This window comes from Thunnus albacares, chromosome 18 (assembly GCF_914725855.1).
Source record: "Thunnus albacares chromosome 18, fThuAlb1.1, whole genome shotgun sequence".
In the NCBI taxonomy this organism is placed as follows: domain Eukaryota; kingdom Metazoa; phylum Chordata; class Actinopteri; order Scombriformes; family Scombridae; genus Thunnus; species Thunnus albacares.
In genome coordinates, this window is record NC_058123.1 from 25631361 (window position 1) to 25656018 (window position 24658).

A 24658-nucleotide genomic window follows, 5' to 3' on the forward strand; every position below is an offset into this window, starting at 1 on the left:
CCTTGATGACGACCTTGAGGGTAGATGTGGATAAAACCTTTGTGCATGATTTACACCATTACTAAAAACTGAGGTAGAAGCTGAGTTGGGTGTTTTTTCTTAAGCATTTTCTTCCCACCATGATCTATAGGAGACTCTAACAGCCTTGTTTCTTTTGACACAGGGCCTGAGTACAGGGTAGATACATGCCTTTCACTGTCACACTCCAAACATTTTATTGCAGAGTTGCTATTCTTAGCCTGGTTGAAGGTTGAAGCACAATCCTCTGAGGAACAGACTTTTGTTGTGATTGGCAGGTTTTTAATGAAGAAAAGGTGAACCAACAAATACAAATAAGAGTACATAGAAAATGACTGATGCTTTTCTTACTGTTAAGCAATTAAACATACCACCTCCATTGCAAATATAACACTATAATGCTACAAAACTACTAATTATAAACAGTGTCTATATTGCCCCAGTCAAAACATATGCTAGTTACAAACAAGATGAAAATACTTCTGCATTAATTACATCACTTCCTGGTTGCGGACAAGAAAACAAAATTTGCACTTTACAGTAAAGTTCCCTGATTTTTATGTCAAAGTTACATCATAGATAAAATTCTAACTATAGCATCCACTTTGCAGCTTTGCTGTATTTTAGCAGTACTGAGTATGACACTGAGGACTTCAAGTGTAGAAACTAAAAACTATAAAATCACCTTGCTTGGTCTCACACATTCCCTCCAAAAAATAGTGTAGATTTAATGTCCTTTTTATAAACCAGAAATATGCACTTCATGAAATCATACAGCAGTGTGCTGCTCAAAGGTTCATTACATTCATCATACACATACAGCTGTTATATAGACTTAGATGTATTGAAACACAACATAGTGTAGTAGAGCCTGACTGTACCAGTGCCAATTTCGGAATATTGCTATCAGATTTTTTTTTAATATCTGGATTTTTTTTTTTATAGAAAAACAGTTTTGATAAGGATCCCTTACATTTAGTTAACAATTCTGACCAAGATATGTTCTGACATTTGGTCACAGATTGAAAACACATTTAAAAACATGCCATCTTTTAAAAGTACGGTATGTAGAATTTAGTGGCATTTAGCAGAATGGACTTGGCAGAAATGGATTATAATATTCATAAGTATGTTTTTGTTAGTGTACAATCCCATGAGAATAAAAGTTATGTTGTCGTTACCCTAGAATGAGCCCTTTATATTTACACAGGGAGCGGGTCCTCTTCCTTGGAGCCCGCCATGTTGCACCGCCATGTTTCTGCAGAAGCCCTGAATGGACAAATCAAACACCGGCACTAGAGGGCCTTTTGCATTTTTTGCAAATTTTGCAGCCACGATAGTTCTCCTACATGCTTGGAAGTGGAGGGGTATTCAGTTGGTAGTAAACTGATACAGTGGCTGAGAGTAAATGCCGCTTTTTGTCACAACAATTGCAAGGTAAACAAGCTAATACAGCATTCATGGTACAAGTAATGCACCAGGAATATGCGCTTGCAAGTATGTGATAGACCAATGCAACATCTTGCCAGAATGCAATTGCAGTGCTGCAAATGTTGAGCTCACAGAGTATAGAATAGATGGCATGCTGTATGCTCTCACTCACTTTCAGTCACACAGATGTCACATGACAGATGTCACACATTAACTTGGCCCCACCAGGAGCCTCCTCGGCATCCCTTGGGACAGAATGACCTGGTGATGGGAAGGTAGCAGATAGCACAGAGCTAAATATGGATACAGTAGAGGTGTGTGTGTGTGTGTCCAATAAATTTCAGATCTCTTTCCATTTTCTTTTGTCCCTCATCTATCTGGGTCATGTGAGTCTGGGAGCGAGGGAGGAAAGAACAAGTGAAGGAAATAAGTGAGGAAAGGGATAAAAGTGAGGGAGAAAAGAACACATTATTGTACTGCAGGGCTATATGGAGGGGAAAAAACTGATAACTAGAAGACCCCCTTCAGATATAAATGTACAGGATTTCCAGCAAGAAATTAGTGAAGGTGGTAACAGATTATAATTAGTGAATGAAAACCACACTTATTATATTTTAGAGAAAGTGAGCTGCAGAATGGTTAGTATGACACGACTCTGTGGTTGTACTGACGAATTAGTGCTGTGGAAATGTTTTGATAAATTTAGGATAATTGACAACAGGTAAATGGGGAGGATGTTGAGTTTCCATCAACTGCCAACATGGTGGACTAAAACATAATGCAGCCTTCTCTGTCCATGTTCCACTCCCGGACTCTCTCACAGCAGATGACATTTTGTTATATTTTGGTCTCAGTTCTGTCTGACAGCAAACAGCTCTGATCTCCTACTGACTGAATAACAGACTGAGGCGCCCAGACCTGTTAAAGATGAAAATCCAAAATTAATTAATAAAAGAGAACATTGCTAATGAGTCCCACTGTGACTTCCTGCTGTTGTGGCTTGGACTGGAGTTGGTTGTTTCTTGGGTTCATATTTGTATTCTGGTCAGAGAGACTGAGGAAAGGCGTCAAGGAGACACTTGAGCCCTGAGTGCACACGGAGGTACTGAGAATAGAGGGTTTGTGTTGTGTTTTGAAATCCTTTCAAACAATTTTAAACGCTGCAACTTCTCTCTTCATGACAGGCCATCAGGAATCCTTCAGGTACTTCTGCTGGTATCAGACTGGGCCAAAGATTTATCACAGAAGACTCACCACTGTGTAACTTTGTCTACTTTCAAAAATATCAGAGGGTCTTTTTTGGTTTTCAAAAACGCCAACAGAGTGGAGCGTGTTTCTCTTGATAAATCTAGTAATCTGTAAGTTGTGAATCTGGACCTTTGGGATTCTGAACTGTGAAGCAGCTAGTCCTTGCTGCCTGTATTTAATGATAATGTTGGATTAAGCAGCTTAACTGCAAAGCTGTCAGCAGTATCATTAGGCAAGATGTTCCCAACCTGGGGTTTGGCAGCCCCCCAATGGGTCGCAAAAGAAATGTCATGCTTCATTAGATGAACAGGATAGGAAAGCAGAAATATTACACTTCTGCAACACCAAGTTGTTTCTTCTTTACTTTGCCCTAGTCTGTGCTTTTTTTTCTGTACTTAATTTAACCTCCTCAACCATCATAGAATTCAAACTCAGCTTGTAGACATGTGTGAAATGAGGCCATAGACAGACATTGCTTCATGGGTCAGAAGACAAAAATGTCAGGAATCACTGCTTTAGGGATCGTCTGTATCAAACATTTTCATATGGGACTTAATACCATAACTGGCCAGCTGTGTAGATGTTATTCATAAATGTAACACCACTTTTGAATGTCAGAGCTCAGTATATGTGAGTGTATTAAGTATATCAATAATAAAATCTTTTTATATATGTGAGCTAAACTAACAAATGTATCCATAAAAAAAATTGCCAAGTTTACTTTTGACATTGACCTTTCTCTGACTGACAGGTTTAAACTTGGGAGACCTTAATACCAAGCAACTGCATTATTTTATTTGATCATATTCATGTAGAAACAAGACCAACTGAAATTGAAATACTAGTCAGAAAATTGTCTTTTGGCTATTTGGCTCAAATCGTTCAGCCCTACCAGGAGACATCTGATTTTTTAAATTTTTTTTTTATTTTATTTATTTATTTTTTTAAATGTTGTGTGTTAAATGTGTTAAATTCCGTGTTCATCTGCCAAAGCCATCATTTGTGAAGCAAGAATTCCCAACAAATATCCACACCATGTTGGAAGTTTCACTTGTGATTTCACTTTATCTTTTAGATGTATTCTCCATCTTGCCATCTTCTCCTTTTGGTGGAAAATTCATGCAGTAATTATTTCTAGAGCATAGTCTTGACTGCATTTTCAATACAAATGTAGCTCAATCAAGAAGCAACAAATTGTAAATTTGTGACCTTCTTTACCTGAGACAGAAAGAGGCTTGGGTTGGGTGAACTTAATTTCATATTCATGAGCTGTGTGTGTGTATGGTTTTGGTCTTTCTCTCCTTCCCTTCCTATTGTCTGTGTCTTTCTATTCCTTTAATGTGAGATGTCTCATTAAAGAACACATTAAAAACTGTATAATGAATCCATCTCTCTTCTCTCCACTCCAGTTAAAAAGACTTGTGCGGAGGAGGACTTTGTATGTCGGAACGGCCAGTGTGTCCCGAAGCGGTGGCACTGCGATGGGGAGCCAGACTGCGAGGACGGGTCAGACGAGAGCGTAGAAATCTGCCGTGAGTAGTTGGTTTCCTTTCTGATGAACCTCTCACAAGAATCAAGTCAGAATTTGTTCTTAGTTTGTGACGATGGAAACTTCTCCATCACACCTCAGACTTTTGTATATTTAATTGCTTAGATATTTTTGAAGAACCATACTGGTGTTACAGCTTTCATCCTATTAATGAGAGAGTTTATAGTGCTGCTTCCCAAGATGAACTTTTTTCATTGATGTCTACCTTTCAGGCAGCCATTGAGTTTAATTTGTTTCAGTGCACTTGAAACTTGCTTGAGTCACAGTAAACACGTTGTTGTCCATATACTGTATCTCTGCGTTTATGTGGTTGGGAGAAACCCCAACATTCAAAACTCAGCTGTCAACTAGGAACCTTTTTGATGCATGAAGATACCAAATACTTTCAGGACTTTTGGACTTTGATAATATTATCTAAGTCCAACCTTAATTATTGAGATTTTTTTCCCCCACAAACTGAATTTTTGTATGTAATACTTCTCAGCAGCCAACTCTATGATGTTGGAGGCTACTCAGAAACATCTGAATAATCCATCAAAGAAGAGGTTTTAAAACAGTTCTTTGCAATCAACATCACTTTTTGTCAAAGGTAGTGCAGTTGAGTTCAAGTCTAAGCAATCTCAAGAAAGTTTAATGTCTATTTTTTTTTAATAGAAAGGTGAAAAACAATGCCTTTTATAGAAGGGGGAGAATTGTCTTAATCGGTGTATAAAGTTGAGGTATGTTTTAGGGTTGGGAGATGACCAATATCAGTAGCAGGTTCAATCTGGTCAGCCAAGTTTCTTTTTTCTTTTTTGCTGATTTTAAATGTTTTTATCTTTAACAACTCCTGTGAAAAGACCTAAATCAACAGTGTGTCTGTCTCAATACTTCTCAATACTCTGTACCCTCTCTGTGGCTCTCAACCTCTGGCCCACTGGTTTCTACTGAAGATATAGGCTAATTTTTAAAAACAGCTCACAAACAAAAGGCTTGGTAATTTCCTAAAACTGCTGGGCACATGAGTAAATAACGCATTTGTGGAGGGCTGTTTTCTGAAGTGGAAGAATACACATTTGGTATTTTGTGAAGTATTTCTGGCAGCAGGACAGCGTTTGTGTGATGTGGGACTCAAAATAAACTATAGTGCCAGTTTTCATGGTAATGAAGGAACATGTCACCCAGTGCAATGGTGTGGCTCATTGATTTATTCTTAATAGTTTTGTACAACAACGGAGCATTATGGCACAGAGGAATAAGATGGATTGGGCTTTGGCTGCATAAAAAAAACAAGTGCCTTATCTGTCTGAGACATTGAAGGTGGTCCAAGTAATTAATCTGAGATTCATCATTGCATGAGTATATGTTGAGTTTAAAGACCTTGTACTCCAATTTTGTCAAGTGACTATTTTTCAGTAAATGTGTTGCATGCTGCATGATGATGGGTCATTATTTATGCTGTATCTGCCAACTGAGAGAACACTGCAGTGCACAGGTCAGCTACTCCTTCTGTTCTCTATAAATTACTTTGAAGAAATTGGTTCATTCAGAGCTTTGCAGAGCAACAAAGCACACGAGTGTATATTAACAACAAGGCAGAACGATCAACAATAAAATATGAAGTTACACAGGAGGTCAGACAGTGTGAGCAACCTTAATTACTGCAGACTCTGTGCCTGGTGAAAGATTCAGGCTAAAACAATAAACAGCGAGAACAAACTAACCTAAAAATGGTTTATTTACCCATTCAGGCTCACATCCTTGTGTTGCTGATTTGTAGTTAATATCAATGACCATATATGTACAGAATAGGCTTGCCACGGTGGTTGATGTTACCGGTGTTACACAGTGTTGGGACATACACCCATTACATTACTTGCCCAACGCCCATACCGTAGTATTGCTTTTTTCTATAGAAACAAACCCATTTATTTCATTTTCGCGTATCAGCATCCACGTTTATCAAGTAAAAAAACCTCCAATTTGTAAAGTATCAAGCGTGTTATCAATACTTAGCTGGACGACGGACGTTACAATGATAAACTGACAGTGTCTGCTCCGGTAGCGTCTTTAGTATCAGCAGAGTTGCAGCAAAAAGTAGCAGAGTGAGACATCTGTTCTCCGTCCTGCTGCTGTAAACAAACGTAATGCTAGCTGTTAGCGAGCAGCTGCTCTCATGACTCCTCGGGTCTCATCGCTTGTTTTCGTCAGCAACTCTCTTCTGGTCCTAAGCGGCGGTCGGCTGTACGCAGAGGGCGACCTGCTGGCAGCAGCCTGAAGCCCGCCGTCACTAACTCTTAAAATAGGGAAAGATTTCAACTAAAAGTCTAATATTAAAGATCAAAGTAAGCTCTCTACGGATGAGCGTCATTGACGAATATCTTATTTTGTAAAATGTCCGGTGCAACAGAAGTGATTCTGTTCCTTCATTTAAGACAACCTGTTTGCAATCACTTTTCCATCCTGACGAGTGTGCTGTGTAATCTGGAGATGCAGGGTTCAGTCATTCTCCATATGCTTTGCTCTACTCACCAAAGTCACCAGTAGCATCCGGCCGCATTGCGTTCTGGCTCCGATGGGCTGCTGGAGACAATCTGCTGTCATTCTAGCATTTGTGTGTATGTCCACCATCTGTGAGCCATGTGTGACCCTTGCTCACCACCCTGCTGGACCAGCTCATGTGAAAGAGTGATATTCACTTGCGAACGCCTGTAATTGGTTAACTTAAAAATTAATTTTCAATTATGCATTTCATTTGTACTGTCTTAAGACGTATACTGCAAAACTGTTTTCATGTTTGCAATGCAAGAGGTAGTTGCGCATTTCTGTTTTTGTCGTCAGATGTTGAAAGAAGTGATCACGGCTCAAATGCTGCCTTAGCTAGCAGTCGTTACCAAGCTGTTGCACTGCAGATTAAATAGATAAATTCATTAGTTTATGATACATACTACATTGTATGACAAAATTTAAAAAAAAAAAGTTAATGACAGCAGCTGTGCTGTGAGATTGGTTAACTAAGCAGGCCAATTGATGCCTTTTTTTTTTTTAAACAAAATAAGCCTTACACAAATGAATCAAAATTATTTAAAATTAATATAATGTGTAAAAATGAATCGAGAAACAATGTAGCAAAATAACTAATGGTACACAAATTCATCAGTGTATATACTGTTTCATATACCACCCCTAGTTTTAGCAGAGTATTTCCATTTTATGCTACTTTATACTTTTACTGTTATACATTTAGTTACTAGTGACTCTGTAGATTCAAATTTTATGTCCAAGAACATATGATCACCTTAAAAATATGATAAATTGCTACATTTTAAATTACGCAACAGTGTGCAAGAATAAGATGCTTCAAACAAAATACACTACGGGAGCTGTTCTGCATAATGAGTACTTCTGCTTTTGATACTTCAAGCACGTTTTCATGTACTTTACTGTACATGTACAATAAACTTTGATTACAGGAATTGCAATTATAATTGAGTGTTTTTATGTTACAGAATGTATATTTAAAGTTTTGAGTTGGTTTAGCAACCAGCTGCAGAGTTTCTTTGACCATCAGAGTGCATGGCTTCTTGCTGTTTCTAACAGTATCTCACACTGTTGCAAAAAATTCAGAGAAGCACTTAAAAGCTGTGAGGGCGAGTCCCCTGTGAGCAGCACTGTCAAGAAAATAAGTTGTTTAAACAGAACTAAGGAGAAGTGTCAAGCTTTAAATGGTAGAACTGTGATGTGAGGTCTCGCTGAGGTGCTCGTTCAATCAAAGATGAGTCATGATGGAAAGTGTATGTAGTGAAGTCTCTTTTTAATGAGAATCTCTTGTCTGCACTGTCTTCACTGTGCTGTCATAGAGACAAATGGACTTCGGCGTCTCCTCAGGTATGTAGATAAACATCAGATGGAAGATGAAAGCACTTCAAACACTCGTTGGTGTGATGTTCACTGTGCTTCTTGAAATCTTCCTGAATGTTTAAAGCACTCAGGTTGAGTCTGTTGGCTTATAAATTTTTGTAAGCCAACTGAAGAAAGATGGTGTCTTTCATCCATGGTACTGTGAGTAAATCTTCAGGGTCTACCCTCAACTTCAAAATGGCAACGTAACAATGTGCGGAAACCAAAGTCAGTGGAGGACAAAGAGAGGCTTGCTGGTTTTCAGAAGCCTGCAAGTCTTCATCAGCTAAATGAGTTGACAGAAGTTTGAGACAAAATAAATGCTTGCTGTTTGTACAAAATGATCAAAGAAAAGGAATTTTTACATAGCTGTATACAGAAAGGTGCATAGGCGAATAATTGAGGGAAAAAATCTAGCACACTGAATGAACTGCGAACTATTGTCATACCCAATAAAAGTTGAAAGATGTTGTATGAGCAGTACCCAAAAAAACAAAGATTAATAACCATATTGACATATATTTGGGAACACTATGTTAAAGGTTATGTATCCTATGTGAGTGTCTTACTATAGAAGGGTTTGTAAGCACATGAAGACAAATTTGTAATTTTGGGCTCTATACTGTTGATCATACTGTTGTCAAGTCAGTGTTGTTTTAAAGTGCAAAGCAGTCAAAATGTGCACCGAGGCATGCCAATAGAAAACTCATGGACTTAATTTGAGTATACACTCTCTAGATAAAGTGTTAATAATACAATAAGAGCTTGTACAAAGTTGAATTTCAGAAAAACAGAAATTGCTTTCTAGGTACATACATGGCAAGACCACAAGACTTTTAGAAATCCTAAATGTTTTTGTACATAAGCTCATGATATCAAATCTCTAAAATACTGACAGTAGTACAGAAGTAGTGGGTTTGCTTCTTTTTAACTGACTAAATCAATGAAGCAACAGAAGGTTACACAATAGATCTATTTAGTGTGACATGTAATTCTAGGTCTTCATTTGAACCTTTTGGGTTATCATTTTCATTTATTGTCACTTGTCAAACTGTCAGCTAAGGGCTTGGTAAAAAAAAAAAAAAAGTTGTCATTTTGTACACAAACTGGGCTCACTTTGTTATTACAAGTACTAGAATGATATATACTTGTTACACCCCTGAAAAATGAGGAGAAATGATCCTGGGAGTGGTAGGGTGGCATTTTCTTAGTGAGAAATTTTACTGAAATCATTTTAAAAATACACATTTTTCACAAAAGCATATCTACGAGAAATATTTCCTACAGCGGAGAATCCATACCAATTAAAATAATCATTATATCCCTGAGACACAAATCTCATTTTCTCAACTATTACTGGCAGGGTCAGACTGGGAACAAAATTCATCCCTGGAAATTTCATCTGGACCAGCCCCATTTTTCCCCTAACATACGCACGTATGAGTTGCAGAAAGCAATATCAGGCTATTTCTAACATAGGCTAAGCAATAGATATCAAGTTGGCACCTTACCAGCTGGAGTACTTACAGCTTTCATAAAATAATAAATAAGTGTCCAAGAAATGGCCTCGAGGAAAAGTGGGCACCCCAAGAGGCGCACTTAAGATTTTATTCGTTTGACAGTAGATATAGGCAACCCAGCTCTCAGCACACTTCTGCTACAATCCGTAACTTCACAAATAAAATAAATATGACATAATCATATGTCATGAATGAAGTCTATGACAAAATGCAATGCTTTCATCATGAAACAACATAACCAAAACTTAATTTTCCACACTGGACAAAAGCTTTCCTATGATTGCTAGAAATGTGAGAGCTATTTCTAGTCAATCATCTGACATGGTGTTTGCAGCTGATCTGATGCAATTCACACACAACAGGCTTAACAGGATTTCATGCTACCGACACTATGTAAACGTTCATTCACTGCTATTGTCAGACTGTGACGAGCAGCATGCCTGCAACCTATTGGAGCAGACCCAGAGTGACTAATCAGCTGAGCCATAATAACACTCTCGCCTTGGCATCATTTAAAAAACAGAATAGCACAGCGGTCCTAAGCAGCTGATAGAATAGCATGTCCTACCTTAGGCGATGAGAAGACGTCTCATCAGTGCGCTCTTGTCTGCCATCCTGTTGATTATTCCATCAGTTTTTCTGTGTAGCCATAAGCATGAACACTTCAAGATGTAGTGCTCCCTAATCTATTTTTTTAAATTGTTAATTTTGAATTTTTTGAAGTTGGTAAGCTGCGTTCGCATGCCACTTGCATAACGGAGAGGGTCAGGTCTGGAGCTCCGCTGTTAACACTGTCACTACATGATGTTAGCAGTATCACCTGCTGCAGGTTGTCATGCACCTTTCGCTTGTCCTTGGCAGCAGCCTCCTCTTCTTGTCCCTGCTCTCCACTGGAGGCAGCCTGCTCGTTGTCTAGACTCTTTCTTCCTCCTCTTCATTTGGTGGTAGACAGTTAATGATATCACTGCAGCTAGGCATGCTAAAGCTAACAGGATTTTGTGTGGCAGTGGCATCGATATTTTGAATAAATGTGTTAATCCAATTGTATAGGCTAGTGTTATTTTCGATTCAATCTCCAGTGTGTCACAAAGCAGGTTGAGTGTACAGACCTGAGAACAATATAAAAATAAATGATTTAACTGGAAAGCAAACACTACACCTAACGGTGAGGGCAAATCCCTTTTGCACTCTGCCAAAACAAGTAGAGTCTTTTAAACACCAGAGTTATTCAAAACCAAATGACTGAAGTGTTGCCAAAGGCCTCCCTGGTTCCTGTACTGTTAGAAAGATAAAATTAAAGTCAAAAAAGCAGTCACTGGATAGGCCTAGACAATGGAGTGGTAAATATAGTAGTAGAATAGTAATTATCTTCGAGTGCTATATTAATAACCCAGACATTAAATGGAGCTTTGGTTTGTCCCAGTACAAATCAGCTCAAATGTTATTATCCCTCTGCTTTCACAATATCTTCTGTCATCTTCATTTTAATGTTTTGTTTTTTTTTCCCTCACCTTTTCATCCTTTTACGCGAGAGTAGATCACTCTGTCCGCTCCACCCTTATCACACTGTTATTTATTTGTTCAAGTTGTTTAATGATTGGACAGTTCATTTATTATCAAAGGGTTTAAAAATTACACAGCACTTTTACACCCAGACTGTTGAATCAGGCAAAAGTCTTATGATGTTTTTTGTTTTCCCAAAGTCAGTCAAGTCTTGCATTTGAAACAGATTGTACAAAAAGCAGTATATTGTCACATGTGTACTTTGGTTTACTCAAGCAGTTATTTTGATGACAAATTATCAAGTTATCAAGTTCAAATACATTTTCTGGTTATGTCTTAAAAATGCTAGGATTAACTAGTTACAGCCGCTGTGTGTGTGATTTTGAAGATTTTTTACTTTTCTGCACTTCAGTGGTTGTAACAAAATAGACATTTAATTATGGCCTCTCCTGAGTTTTTTTTTTTTCTGTTAGTTTTCCATTTCCCTCTTTGGGCCCTATTTTAACAATCTAAAGCGCACGGTCTGAAGTGCATTGGCACAAGTGCATTTAGGATGTGTCCAAATCCTCTTTTGCTATTTTAACGGCGGAAAAATGGTCGCTCCGCTAGGCGCATGGTCCAAAGGGGGTTGTCCTTAGTCTCATTATCAAGGGTGTGTTTTGGGTGTAAAATGCAACAAACCAATCAGAGTGTCATCTTCCATTGCCTTTAAAAGCCAGGTGCATTTACACCTTGGCAGATTGCTATTATGATGGTACATTTGCCAAGTAGTAAGAAGGGACGCTTCTCTACAGAGGAAACTGCTTGTGCGCAAAGTGAAGGCGGACGATCCATAACTGCTGCTCCTGAACCCTCCCCTGGCCCCAGACCACCAGTTTAAGATCCTGTTCATTAATTTGTTGTGAATGTATTTTCGTTTTGATTTTTGAAAAGGTTTATTTTTTAATTACAGCTTTGGTTTCTTTAATATCGTTTTGTTCAGTAATGGAATAACAGCTAAAATCAGCAGGGTTTTAATTGCTGAAAGTATGGAAACCTGATCACTGTACTCAAAAATGTTAAAGAATATTTGTTAAATATTGTTCAAAAATTAAATCATTAATTTTAATCATGTAAAGAATCATTAACACAGTTATCAGGACTTAATCAGCTCTCCAAGGTTCTGATCCTGCTGCTGGCAGCAGCTAGAGGCTGTCCAGATTTATTTCCTCCTTTAGTTTAGTCATTGCTTCATTTTGCTTCTTAAACAATGGTCTTAAACTAACAAAGACACTTGTGTCGCACTTGGTGCCATTGTGTGCAGGGCGTAAGATGGGGCCCTTTGTTTGCTTCTGGTGAAATGTATCCTCCATAACTTTTTAACTTGCACTTGTGAAACTTTTACACTGATGAAGTTGCATACTGAAAACTTGAATGAACCTCTGAAGGTCCAGCTGTAACATTTGATCTTTCCCTCTTTAGATCTAACAACTTCCTGACATCAGGCTGTGCTTGTGTACATTAAATGGTACAACTTGTGTTGGTCAACTGAAGGTCTTGAACAGCATTCCAGTTTGTAGTCCACTCTGTGTGTGTGTGTGTGTGTGTGTGTGTGTGTGTGTGTGTGTGTGTGTGTGTGTGTGTGTGTGTGTGTGCACGTGTTAAGAGGTTGTGTTAAGTTCCAGTCATAGCTGCAGTGGTGTACGTGCAGATCAACTCAGCAACTATAGCTGTTATATCACTGTACTGTTTGACCAGCTGTTACACATGACTTGGCAGCAGGGAATGGAATCTAAAGTAAGTGTGTGTGTGTGTGTCTGTGTATGTACATTTTCTGTGTGAAGGACTCATGCTGCAGTTGTGTTTACGTCAGTTTGCTTGCCTCAGTGTTAAATTAAGGAAGTGAGCTGCAGTTCCTGTTCACGTAGTCATTAACAAGTGGGATTAACAAGAGTCGTCCATTAATACTCAACTTAAAACCTGGGTTTTGGTTGACCATGTGTTGTGTGTACACAGGTTCACACTGTTGCTGTCAGGGGAAGGTCTTTGTTTGTCAGTGTCAACTTTTTAGGGAAAACCAGCTGTGGTGGTTTCAAATAGATCACTGTGTTTATGTAATCCAATTAAATTTTGAAAGGTTTCACAAGACCATTTAATAAAATGTAAATCCCTATTCATTATTATAGCTGAAAACAAACAAGGCTCTTGCGCAGCATATGCTGCTTTGCACAACACAGAATTCTATTAATACTTGTTGTTAGTTTCTACTTTGCAAGTCTCCTGTTTTCTAACACTGTTTAAGTCTCTAGTGATTTGACTACAGTGTTTTTATAACAAACCTTGTAGTTGAGATATATATTATATATAACACAGTTGTCAGGACTGTGATATGTATACATCAGTCACATCTTTCTAGAGCTCACATATATGAGCTCTATTTTCTGGTTCAGGTGCATGTTTTAGGCCCATTGAGCTCTTTTCATCACACAGAAAAACGGGTCCAAACAGGGAACACATGCTGACCTAGGTGTCTCCTTGAAGTCTAATAAGTGTTTACAGGAGGTGACTTCACATTGTTGAATAGTGCAGGTGAAATATGTACATGCGATGTATTTTTCACAATAAATGCATCAAATAGAAGATAATTGTGTGCAGTGTGTATTTCAACCAGAACACTGAATACAGAACTGGTAAACTGTACAGCGGCTCTATTGTTGGAATTTTGTGGAGCTTAGCAATGGCTGAGTTTTAATAATAAATTGTGAAATGGCAGCGATATATATGTTTGCTACTGACACATTTTATTCAGCCTACTGTATGGAGGTCGAGTGGATCTGAGTATTGAAACTCAGGTATGTAGGTTCAACACATAATTTGGTTTCTTGTTGGGTTGAACTTGGTGAAGCTGCTCTGTAGTATTTTGGTTTTTTTTTAAGTTCTCATGGCTTTTAAACATACAGTTTGTAGGTGTAGGATTCCTGTCACCCTTACACAGTGTGTCATGTTTGTATGTTGCCGTTGCTACCTACAGGCTTTGTAATTTATGTGGTCTCGGATTTTTTTTTCCGTCCACTTGTTACGCCCTCAACATCCTGGCCTTGGGACTTTTGTAAGAAAAATCATAATCAGCAGTGATCTGTAGTTGTTACATGATGTTTTGTGTGTTGACTTGAACTGCTTTGCACAGTACATCACATGTATTCCTACATATAGATAGAATGGAAGAAATGTGATTGTGTGTCAGGTATCATGTAACTTGCCATTAGTTGTTAAATGAAAAAGTACTTAAAACATGTTTTTATTCCTCAAACTAATGCAGTGAAGAAATTATTGGTACCAAAGCTCAGTTATCGTCTTATTGACACCAATATGGACATTTTTAAATGATGCTAATCATTGATTTGGTTGAGCTTGACTTCATCAAAGAGCATGTATATAGACAAGATCACTACATGATCAGTTAACTAGCCTAGTTAGAGACCGGATACGTCTTGTGTGTCGTCATACTTTGAATTGAGATCACCTCTGCTGTTGAGACGCTGACACACCAGACTGGATTCAGAGATATAGCAGCAAATTGTCACCTGGCCTATCAACAAAACTATCTTCGTAGTCAATAATTGACTTATCTTTAGGAGCCACTTTTCAATTCCCTTTCATTTTCTGCTCCGCTGAGCAGCCCTTATCACAGTATAGTTTCAGTTTTTATATGGCAACAGCTTATCTCTCTAACATTGGAAGATCACATGGATAAGAAGCAAACCAGGTCTAGAAGCTGAAATGTCATCTAATAAACTCTGTTGTGTGAAAGACATGCATGCTGAGTGAAATAGTGGCAGTAGATTTTGAGTCACATTTATGCATTTTCAGTTTAACCTGATACTGTCAATATGAGGAAACAGTTGTTTTGTTACAGTGGCAGTGCAAACATTTTTTTTTTTTTCCAGATAACCTGTGGCTCAACAACACCATTACTACTCCAAAAGCTGTTCACCATTTCCAACCCCCCAGAAAGTCAGTTGTGCCGTGTCCTTGCTCTGTCCTCTTGTTATTTTTGGCCCTGCTGTCATGGGGGAAACACACTCAAAAGGCAACAAATAGAGCCACTGCAGCTGTGTAATGACACCATACATTATAACGCTATCACTTTACATTTCTTGTATACTTCTGCGTAAGAATCATACATTACACTTATACCTGCTATTACCCATATTGAGAAACACAATGTGAAAAGTCCAACAAAAATCAGAGCTTCATTTAAGCAGTAAATCAGAATTAGTCATGAGAATGAAAGGCTTGAACGTGGCCTTGGAGTCCCAAATAGCCTGTGTCTTTTAAAAAATAAAACCAGGTGATTAGAGATGTGACTGCAAACACCTTTTTAAAACACTTTTAAAATTGAAAGTTTGAAATGAAATGCCTTTAATTCCTGGCATGTGTGTATAATGTAATGTGGCACTGATGGCGCATACCTCGGGGCCATATTGACAGTGATTCTCTTTTGGAGTTTTCTTTTTTTTGTCATGCTAACCAAGAATTAATTAAACACATTTTGCTTTTTCTAAAGGAGGAGAGGAGGACTAACCTGGACCAAAAAGTATTATGAAAATGTAGCTTTTTATTTTTGCCAATTTTATGGTTTCAACATTATTTCCCCTTCTTTTTTGTATTGTATTTATTGTGACAATGTACAATTTTAAACATAAATGTTAACATTTGATGCACTGCACCAGAGTTAGCTTAAAGCTAATTTTCATCTGCAGTCCCTTCTCTAATGTCATTAAATATGAGACATTTATTGCCCAAAGCAAATTAGTTTTCCTTTCAAAATATGAAGCTATATAAATAGATTTGACACTGGTACACATCAAAGAACAAACAAAAATAAAACATTGTGAGACAGGACAATGCAATATTAAAACAATTAATTGACCGTGCGTTTTGTGTTTGTGCTCACGTAGACATGAGGACGTGTCGTGTGAACGAGTTCAGCTGCGGAGCCGGCTCCACCCAGTGTATCCCCGTCTTCTGGAAATGTGACGGAGAGAAGGACTGTGACAGCGGAGAGGATGAGGTCAACTGTGGTAGGTGGACATAAACACACTAACTTGGAAGGAATATTTGTCTGTATGTCTGCCCCAGAATCATTTTAGCATGATCATTTTTACTACAGTACACATTACAGTAGAACTTCTGAATCACTTTAGTTAGTTCCTGGATTTAAACTTAAATGTTATGTTGGAGTCATGTACCATAGGAGGTGAGTAATATCTTTCAGCTGAATGGAGTGAATATGAACCCCTGGTTGCATGTCTCTCCTACTCAAGTGTCCGTGTGTTGGATCCATGTCCCATATAGGTGTGTCTTTCAGATGATCTTAAGGCCAGGCTAAACCTGCGCCTTGTCCCCAAATGGTCTAACTTTATTAAACAAGTTTATTACCATACAGCTGCTGTCAAATGAGAGAATGGTAAATGCTGTGGGGAATTTCATGATTACCAGTAAAGATTATGGTTTACAGTAAGAGTTGAGACACTTGATTTATGTGAAATGCAGCGTGACTGACAGCATGTCAAGGTTGCTAACATGACTAGCAAGTGGAGTTTATGCCTGGCCTCCATTTATTTACATCCTGCACTTTCTTTTTCATTTGTCCAGATCATGTTTTGCATTTGCCAGTGATTGATGAGCAACTGAAGGTGATAACCAAATATGTGGTCACAAGATATTCTCTGACTTTGAGTTGAGAAAGATTGCAGAAGTATCCTGATCAGACTCCTTTAATACTGGGTACTGCAGATGCCTCATCCGATATTAGGTTTACCTAAATGACACAGCTGCCCAGTACCCTCACTACAAGCTGCAAATAAGTTAAAGGTTCAATGTGTAAGAATTAGGCAGAATTTTAGTTTTAAACGCTCAAATTCACCGAAATTATCAACAGAATGTGAAGAAATAAGTTTTGACATTAAGCCAAAGACCTGTATGTATCGTGTTGCAGAGATATCTACTGAAGTTAGCATGCTAACCAGCTAGCTTCAGTCTGTACTGTCTCTTACTACCACTTTGTACCACAGGGATGATAGTGAGTCACTGTAGCAGTCTGCCTTCAGTCCAACATGAGAGGAAGAAACCAGGCTTTCACTGTAGGACTCTTAATATGTCACTTTATAAAGTTTTAATATTTTTTCAGGTCATTCAGTTCACCCAAATAACGCCTATTTGGAAAGTTGCACCAGCTTATCTGATGAACTGCACTGGGTTGCATCAGCTATGTGAATGCTGGCATGAGCTATTTGGCATCGTAGCACATAAGTTGGATCCATATTGAAATATCATATCAATAAATTAGGTCTCTAATGGATTAATGTGTTGCAAAATGGCAGCAAGTAATGAAAAATGATGCTGTGTGGCAGAAAAACTGCTTTTTACCATTAGTGAGTTCTGTGACACTTTATGATTGACACCTACCCTAGGGGCATGTGAATAACTATTTAGTAGTTTCTCCATGGTGCAACCGCTTTCTGATCTGTGCAGCTCTTTGGTAATTTACTACTAGCTCTAATGTCTCCATAGCATTTTGATATCTTGACAACGCCATAGCACAGATTCACTGTAAACAGCAAGCTTTACGCTATATTCAGTTAGTGATGATGGTGTGGGGTGATGCGTGTGAGGGGGGGGGGGGGGGGTGATATGTTTCCCCATATTTGTTTGGATCAGGTGGCCAATTCTTACACATTGAACCTTTTTTAAGATAGAACTTATTTTGTTCTGAAATAAATTTTGTTCCAAAGATGCTCAGTGTATATATGGTAAAAAGTAATAGTTTTATATGAAAAGTTGTCTCACTTTTCACGGGCTGCTTGAAATACTGAAGGAGAGTATAGAACAGTTGAGAACAGATTATTTGATGGGGTTTACTTAAACTGATACAATCCATTAAAATATGCCCAGATTGGCCTCGATGCAGATCCGGAGATCTCTGCAAAATTCTGTCCTCCAAATGCAGCACAGAAATGTGGCCTTCTCCTGCTCCAATTTGAGACTTTGAAATGAAATTGACTGAATGAATTTTAGATTGTCATTCTGGATTCTAGCTGTGCTGTAAGCCTCTCTGCTTCATGTATATTGTGCAGGGCCAGACCACTTTTTACACTTGCATAAGATTGTTAGAAGTGCAATGACAATTTTTCATTAGTGTTCCAAGTCCCAACTACTTATTAAGTATAACAGTCGATGCCTTGTATTTATTCAAGCACTGACACAGTTTTAATGGATGTGGGCGTCAATTACTTTTCAATCCTCCAGTTGTTTATCCTAAACACTGTGCAGCATAAACACACTCCCAGCCTTTGGTGCAAAGCATAAAGCTTTGCTGCCTGGACGAACTAAAATAATTGGATCTGACAGAAAACAGCAAGGCAGCTTGTAGCATGTTACTGAAAGTTAATGAGGGAAAAATGTAGGATTCAAGTAGAATTAAAAAAAGAGTACATGCTGCATTTTAACCAAAACAAATTGACAGAATATCAGTTAATGATTGGCATGAATGATCAGCATTGGATCTCCACACTTGACATTTGTGCTGACGGTAGAGGATGTTAATCACTTCAGTGAACATGTCAGTAGTTCGATCTAAAACATGCCAATGATGAGTGAGCACTATGAGCTGTATCAGCACTGATACCAGAGCTACACATAGTATTGGTGCATCACAATGTGTGTGTATACAGCAGCAGATCTCTCAAGATCTCTAGATATTTATGTATAGATATAACAAGTTTGAAGCATCCGCTGTGGTTAAAGATGCTAATCAGTGAAATCAGCTGCTGAGGAGGAGACATTTGTTAATTTTCTGGTTCACTCACGTTAAATCTGAGCTGCTGTTGTCCTTGAACTCTGTGTACCAGCACGTTTTACTGCAGTTTAGTACAATGCACGTTTTCAGCCATTGACCTTAACAACCCACAAACCTCGAAGTGTGAACAGCCACAGGCCCACGTAAATCAATCTCTCGTGAACCAGTCAGTCTGCCAGATGGTCATGGTTTGGGTATGTCTGGCATGGCAGTCACTCGTACAGTGTGATAACATTCACACTGCCAAGGGTATGGACAGTAACACTAATCTGCTGCCGCAACAGTGTCCGCTCTTCTGGTTTCAGGGTTTCCACCAGATTTTGGAACCTGGCTGCAGACATTTGCTCACATTAACCCACAAGAGTAGTCGGGTCGACCACTGATGTTGGTTTGGCTCACAGTCTGCATTCCAGTTCATCCCAAACATGTTAGCTGGGGTTGAGGTCAGGGTTCTGTGCAGGCCAGTCAAGTCTTCCACACCCAGATTCATCTATCAGATTGCCAAATGGTGAACACATTTCCACTGCTTCACAGTTCAAACGGAGTATTGTTTGCATTACTGCAGCCGAAGCTTGTGCATGGTCATCTTAAGCTTCTGTGCTGCTGCTGCTAGGCCAGGCATGACTCATGTCATGAAGCATCTGACAAACAGTTGTGCTGATGTTGTTTCCCAGGCAGTTTAGTTCTCTGTGGTGAGTGTTTCGACAGAGACAAATGATTACTTGCTTCAACACTCAGCTGTTCTGTGAGTATGTGTGGCCTACTGCTGCACGGCTGAGCCGTTGACGTTTCCGCTTCACAGTAACAGCACTTTGACTTGCCCAGGACAAATGTAGCAGGACTGAAATTTGACTGAACTGATTTAATGGAAAGATGACATCATTGAGCTCTTTAGTACAACCCATTCTATTGCAGATGTTTATCATTGACGTTTTCATGGCTGTATTCTTTGATTTTCTTGCTCCTGTTACTGAGCTTATGTCCCCTGATCTCTGTAGAAGGGAAAAGCTACATGGGTAATTTGGCCTCTGTCAGTATATAATGGTACTTTGTGGGGTTTCTATTCTAGGATAAACAGCATAATCATCCAGAAAATCCCATGAGCTGCAGCAATTGAAGGTGGTGTAAATGTAGCCTAAATGTCTGTCATCTATATGAAGAGTTCAGTTTCAAGATTGAAAGTGACACTAACTCTTAGTTCTCTTACACTCTTAAATGACAGCTTAACAATTACATAATAGTGGGTGAATTAAGGCTAATCTATGAATTGTAATTTACATCATACAGGATTAATGTTCTAGATTTTAGATTCTTGAAATTAATGGTTATTATTACAATCAAATAAGTTGGATTAAAATGATCTTATAAAATTAGTTGTGTGACTTTGTTCTCGTTGGAATTAAATAGTGCATTTTATATTTATAGACTGAGCTGTTAACTCTCTCACATTCTCTACCTCTCCTCCTAACTGCCTCCAGGTAACATCACCTGTGCTCCAAACGAGTTCACGTGCGCCAGCGGCCGCTGCATTTCCCGTAACTTTGTGTGCAACGGCGAGGACGACTGTGGCGATGGCTCAGATGAAGTGGAGTGTGCTCCGTCCTCCTGCGGCCCCAGTGAGTTCCAGTGTGGAAAGTCGTCGTGCATCCCGGCCAGCTGGGTGTGTGACGACGACGTCGACTGCCAGGTAAGAGAGAAAACACAATGAGATCACTCACACACACACACACACACACACACACACACACACACACACACACACACACTCTCTAAGCGGAATAAACACAGACTCTAAAAAAGCAGATTACAAATTGTGGAAAGAAATAATTAAAGTGAAGATTACATCAGAGGACGTGGACAGAAGAGGGAATTTGTCACGGCATTTCTACTTGGGCTGGATCTGGTCCTTATGAATCGCAGCCATGCCCTCCTCTTTTAATCATGCAGTGATTCATGGCAGCAGATTTGGGCAGCAAGTCTGAGAAGCCTGATAGGAGGGTTGACAGTAACTACTGACTACATGAGTGGCAACCTTTTGAAATTGCCCACACATTGGTAATTACTGGATCCAGTCCTGCCTGTTTTCTGTGTAACCAGTATAAGTTGGTCTTTTTTCTTCTTTTTTTTTTTTTAACATTGGTCGTACAATACAAAACCCATTCAGCACTGTAGAAAGACAACTCCATTTAAAATGAATTGAATTCTAACTAAGATTTAGCTAACTCTGCAGTCTGATATTTTGAAAAAGTAGTCCATGATCTGCTGATAGATTTTATGTCTGTATGGGTGTATATTGTGTTTTTAAAAAAAAAAAAAAAAAAAACCCAACACAGTTTGGAACAAGCCAAAAAATGATAGCAAGCTGTTAGTTAAACAGTTAGCCAAACAAAACAGTTAAAAACAAAATACATACAACTGGACTTGGATGCAATTGGTAAAACAAATTCCACTATAATAATATAAAGGTTTGTTTGAGCAGGTTGTTCCAGAGCCTCAGGGCCTTGACTGCAAATGCTTTGTCCTCTCTAGTTATAAGAATGGACCCAAAAGACCTCTGCACAAGGTACACTCGTCATGTGTACGGTTGGTTTTGCAAAAGGTTCAGTTTAAGGTCAACTTGTTGTCATGGCTAAGGAAGAACAATATTTTTAATTTCATGATAAATTACAATAAGTCTGGCACTAAATTTCCTCACCCTGAATTTGAACCTGGGTCGACTAGTGTGGCAGAAGAGTAGGTGTATCTTCACCTCAATCAGTCATGTGCATGGAGAAGGGGAAGCAGTCTGAACCTACAGTATATTACTGGTGAGGCAGAACTCTGGTAGTCAGAGTTGAAGGTGAATTTCTCTTACCATCTGCCCTCTCCTGACCTTCAAATCTTTACCTTTATACTACATGGGTTCATCCGTTCATCCACTAACAATTTTCACTATTAATAATTGTGCAAATTTCACAAAGTATACAGGCAGCACCAGCAAACACACGCCCTCTTGTTCTTTTGAGTAGATTTTGGCTCACTATACCCAACTGCCCAGATATCCCTGGGCCCGCATGCATAAACACACACACACACACACCGGTTCTGCTGGGTTAATTTTCACAACACCCACTGGTTATTGACCTGCCTCACTCACACACACGGTCTCACACAAACACACACACACTGACTTTGACACCCCTGATGCGTTTTCACACACAGCAGAACAATTTCCCCTGAGTCAGTGTTTTCTTGCGTACCTGTTAATTGTCTGTGTTGGAAATTACGAGGCCGACGCAAAACGCTCACACCCACAAATATTTTAAAATGCTGTGTTCAAGGGGAAGATCATTGTCATTCGTATATACAGCACACTGTCTCATACCCAGCCAGTCCTGTATCACTGTTAACAGTTCTGGAGCTGCAGACACACACGAACACACACATTCTCACACTCCATTAATCTGCTCCCACATGAGTCGGTGACTTTCTGCGATGATGAAAGTGTGAGAAATTCTTCCTGCTGCTCCTCTTGATCCCATTCTGTCTGATGGTCTAGTTTTAGTTCTAATTACAGTGGTAATCATCTGTCAGATCTGACTCCTAAATGCTCTGTCATTTCTGCCCTGTACATCACCCAGATCACCTGTCAAACAGTGCGTCTTTGTTTGGATTCTCTGCTAATGAGGTTAATACTTTTCTTTAATGGCTCACATCTGTGCAAATCTTGGGAAAACCCCTAAAATGTCTGTATTGTAAAGGCATTGAATAGTAGGAAATGTAGATACTTGTTCAAATGGATGATATGCTTTTATCAATCAAGGCTGTAATGTAGTAAATAAAAGTAGGTTTTCAGTCTTGATTTAAAGATTTCAACTGAACGTGCTACTTTAACATGTAATGGAAAGCCATTCCAGAAATAAGGGGCACGCTAGGCAAATGCTCTGAAGCCAACTGATTTTTTTGTTAACTGAAGGAATGACCAGGAGACCAGCATTGAGAGAGTGAAGAGGGTGTGCTGGTGTATATGGTGTAATTAGCTCAGATAAGTAAGGTGGTGCAAGTCCATGCAAGGCCTCATAATTTAAAAGAAGAACTTTAAAATCAGCTCTAGCTTGCACTGGTAACCAGTGAAGAGAGATCAGAATGGGTGTGATGTGGTTTTTGTCGAGATTCTAGCTGCAGAATTCTGAACAAGCTGCAGAACAACCAGGAAGACCAGAAAAAAGGACATTACAATAATCAAGTCTGGAAGATACAAATGCATGGATTAGGGTTTCAGCATCACGCAGGGATAGAATAGGTCTGATTTTGGCAATATTACTAAGATGAAAGAATGCCGTCTTGATAATAGCCTTGATATGAGAACAAAATGTCAGACAGGAATCAAAAATCACTCCGAGGTTTTTGACGGTCGAACTTTGAGATAATACAGTCATCGATATTGACACTCAGGTTCTCACGCTGATGCTCATATTTTGCTGGTCTAACAATTAATAACTCAGTTTTATCAGCATTTAACAGCAAAAAGTTCATATCCATCCTTTTTTTTTTATTTCTGATAGACATGCCTGTAAATTTAGGAGCTTGGAAAGGTAATTTGGCTTTACAGGTACATATAGCTGCGTATCGTCGGCATAGCAATGAAAATTGATACCATATTTGCAAATTATGTCACCAAGGGGATGTTATGACTATTAATCATAATAATATTTAAGTGTTTGAGATGATCCCTGTTCTGTTAAATTTAGTTGTTTTTTTTTTTTGAAAGCTGTCTGAGGCTTGGTGCTCTTTGTCATGATTAAAAGGCATTCTTACCTTTTTAATCATGTTTATTTTTGAGTTTGTTAATTGAGTTTGTTTCCCAAATGTCTGTAAGGTAGGTGGTGAATAAAATGTAATGGACAAATAGTCATAACATGCAAAAAGAGGACAATTACCAGGTTGACAAATACCCCTTAAACAAATAGTTACTCATTTTTCGAAATGTAAAATTTGATTTGATTTATTCGATAAGATAGAATTGAGAAGATCGATACACTCATGCCCATTTAAATGTGAGAGGCTGCAGCCGGTTAGATTAGCACAAAGACTGGCAGCAGGGGGAAATGAGTATCCTTGCTCTGTTCAAAGGTAACAAAATCTGCCTACCACCACACCTAAAGCTTCCTAGTGAACATCTTATATCATCTATTTAATCAGTACAAAAACTCAACTGTCGCATCACTTGTCTTCAGTCCAAAGGTCAAAACATCACCATCGTAAATCCCAATTGGTCAGATTTTCCAGTCTAAATGGTCTTTAAAAGTCTTGTTCAGTTGGATTGCAGGCTCCCTGCCAGGAAATGACTACAAGAGAGCAAGTGTTGACGAGGGTGCATGAACAGCAAGTGAAAAAGCTCTTCACTAATGATGTTGGCTAAAACACAAGGAAAGCAAAACATTCTCATTCATAAGATCATCTTCGTTTAGAATAGTAACTCTAAAATCATCTCTGGTCTTTTCTCTTCCTGCAGGACCAGTCAGATGAGTCTCCGTCTCATTGCGGACGTCACCCGACGCCGCCGGCCAAGTGTTCGTCCAGTGAGATGCAGTGCCGCTCCGGAGAGTGTATTCACAAGAAGTGGAGATGTGACGGAGACCCTGACTGCAAGGATGGCAGCGATGAAGCCAACTGTCGTATGTACAGACC

The 24658-nt window shown here is 38.9% G+C and overlaps 1 protein-coding gene across 2 annotated transcripts in view; it reads left to right on the forward strand.

The window, feature by feature from the left end:
• Window positions 1-24658, forward strand: part of vldlr (very low density lipoprotein receptor) — a 73114-nt gene that overhangs the window by 18384 nt on the left and 30072 nt on the right. For both annotated transcript variants that reach the window (XM_044333300.1, XM_044333301.1), the window contains exons 3-6: window positions 4107-4229; window positions 16089-16211; window positions 20467-20675; window positions 24483-24645. In XM_044333300.1, coding sequence (XP_044189235.1) covers window positions 4107-4229; window positions 16089-16211; window positions 20467-20675; window positions 24483-24645 — 618 coding nt within the window. The remainder of the gene's footprint in view (window positions 1-4106; window positions 4230-16088; window positions 16212-20466; window positions 20676-24482; window positions 24646-24658) is intronic.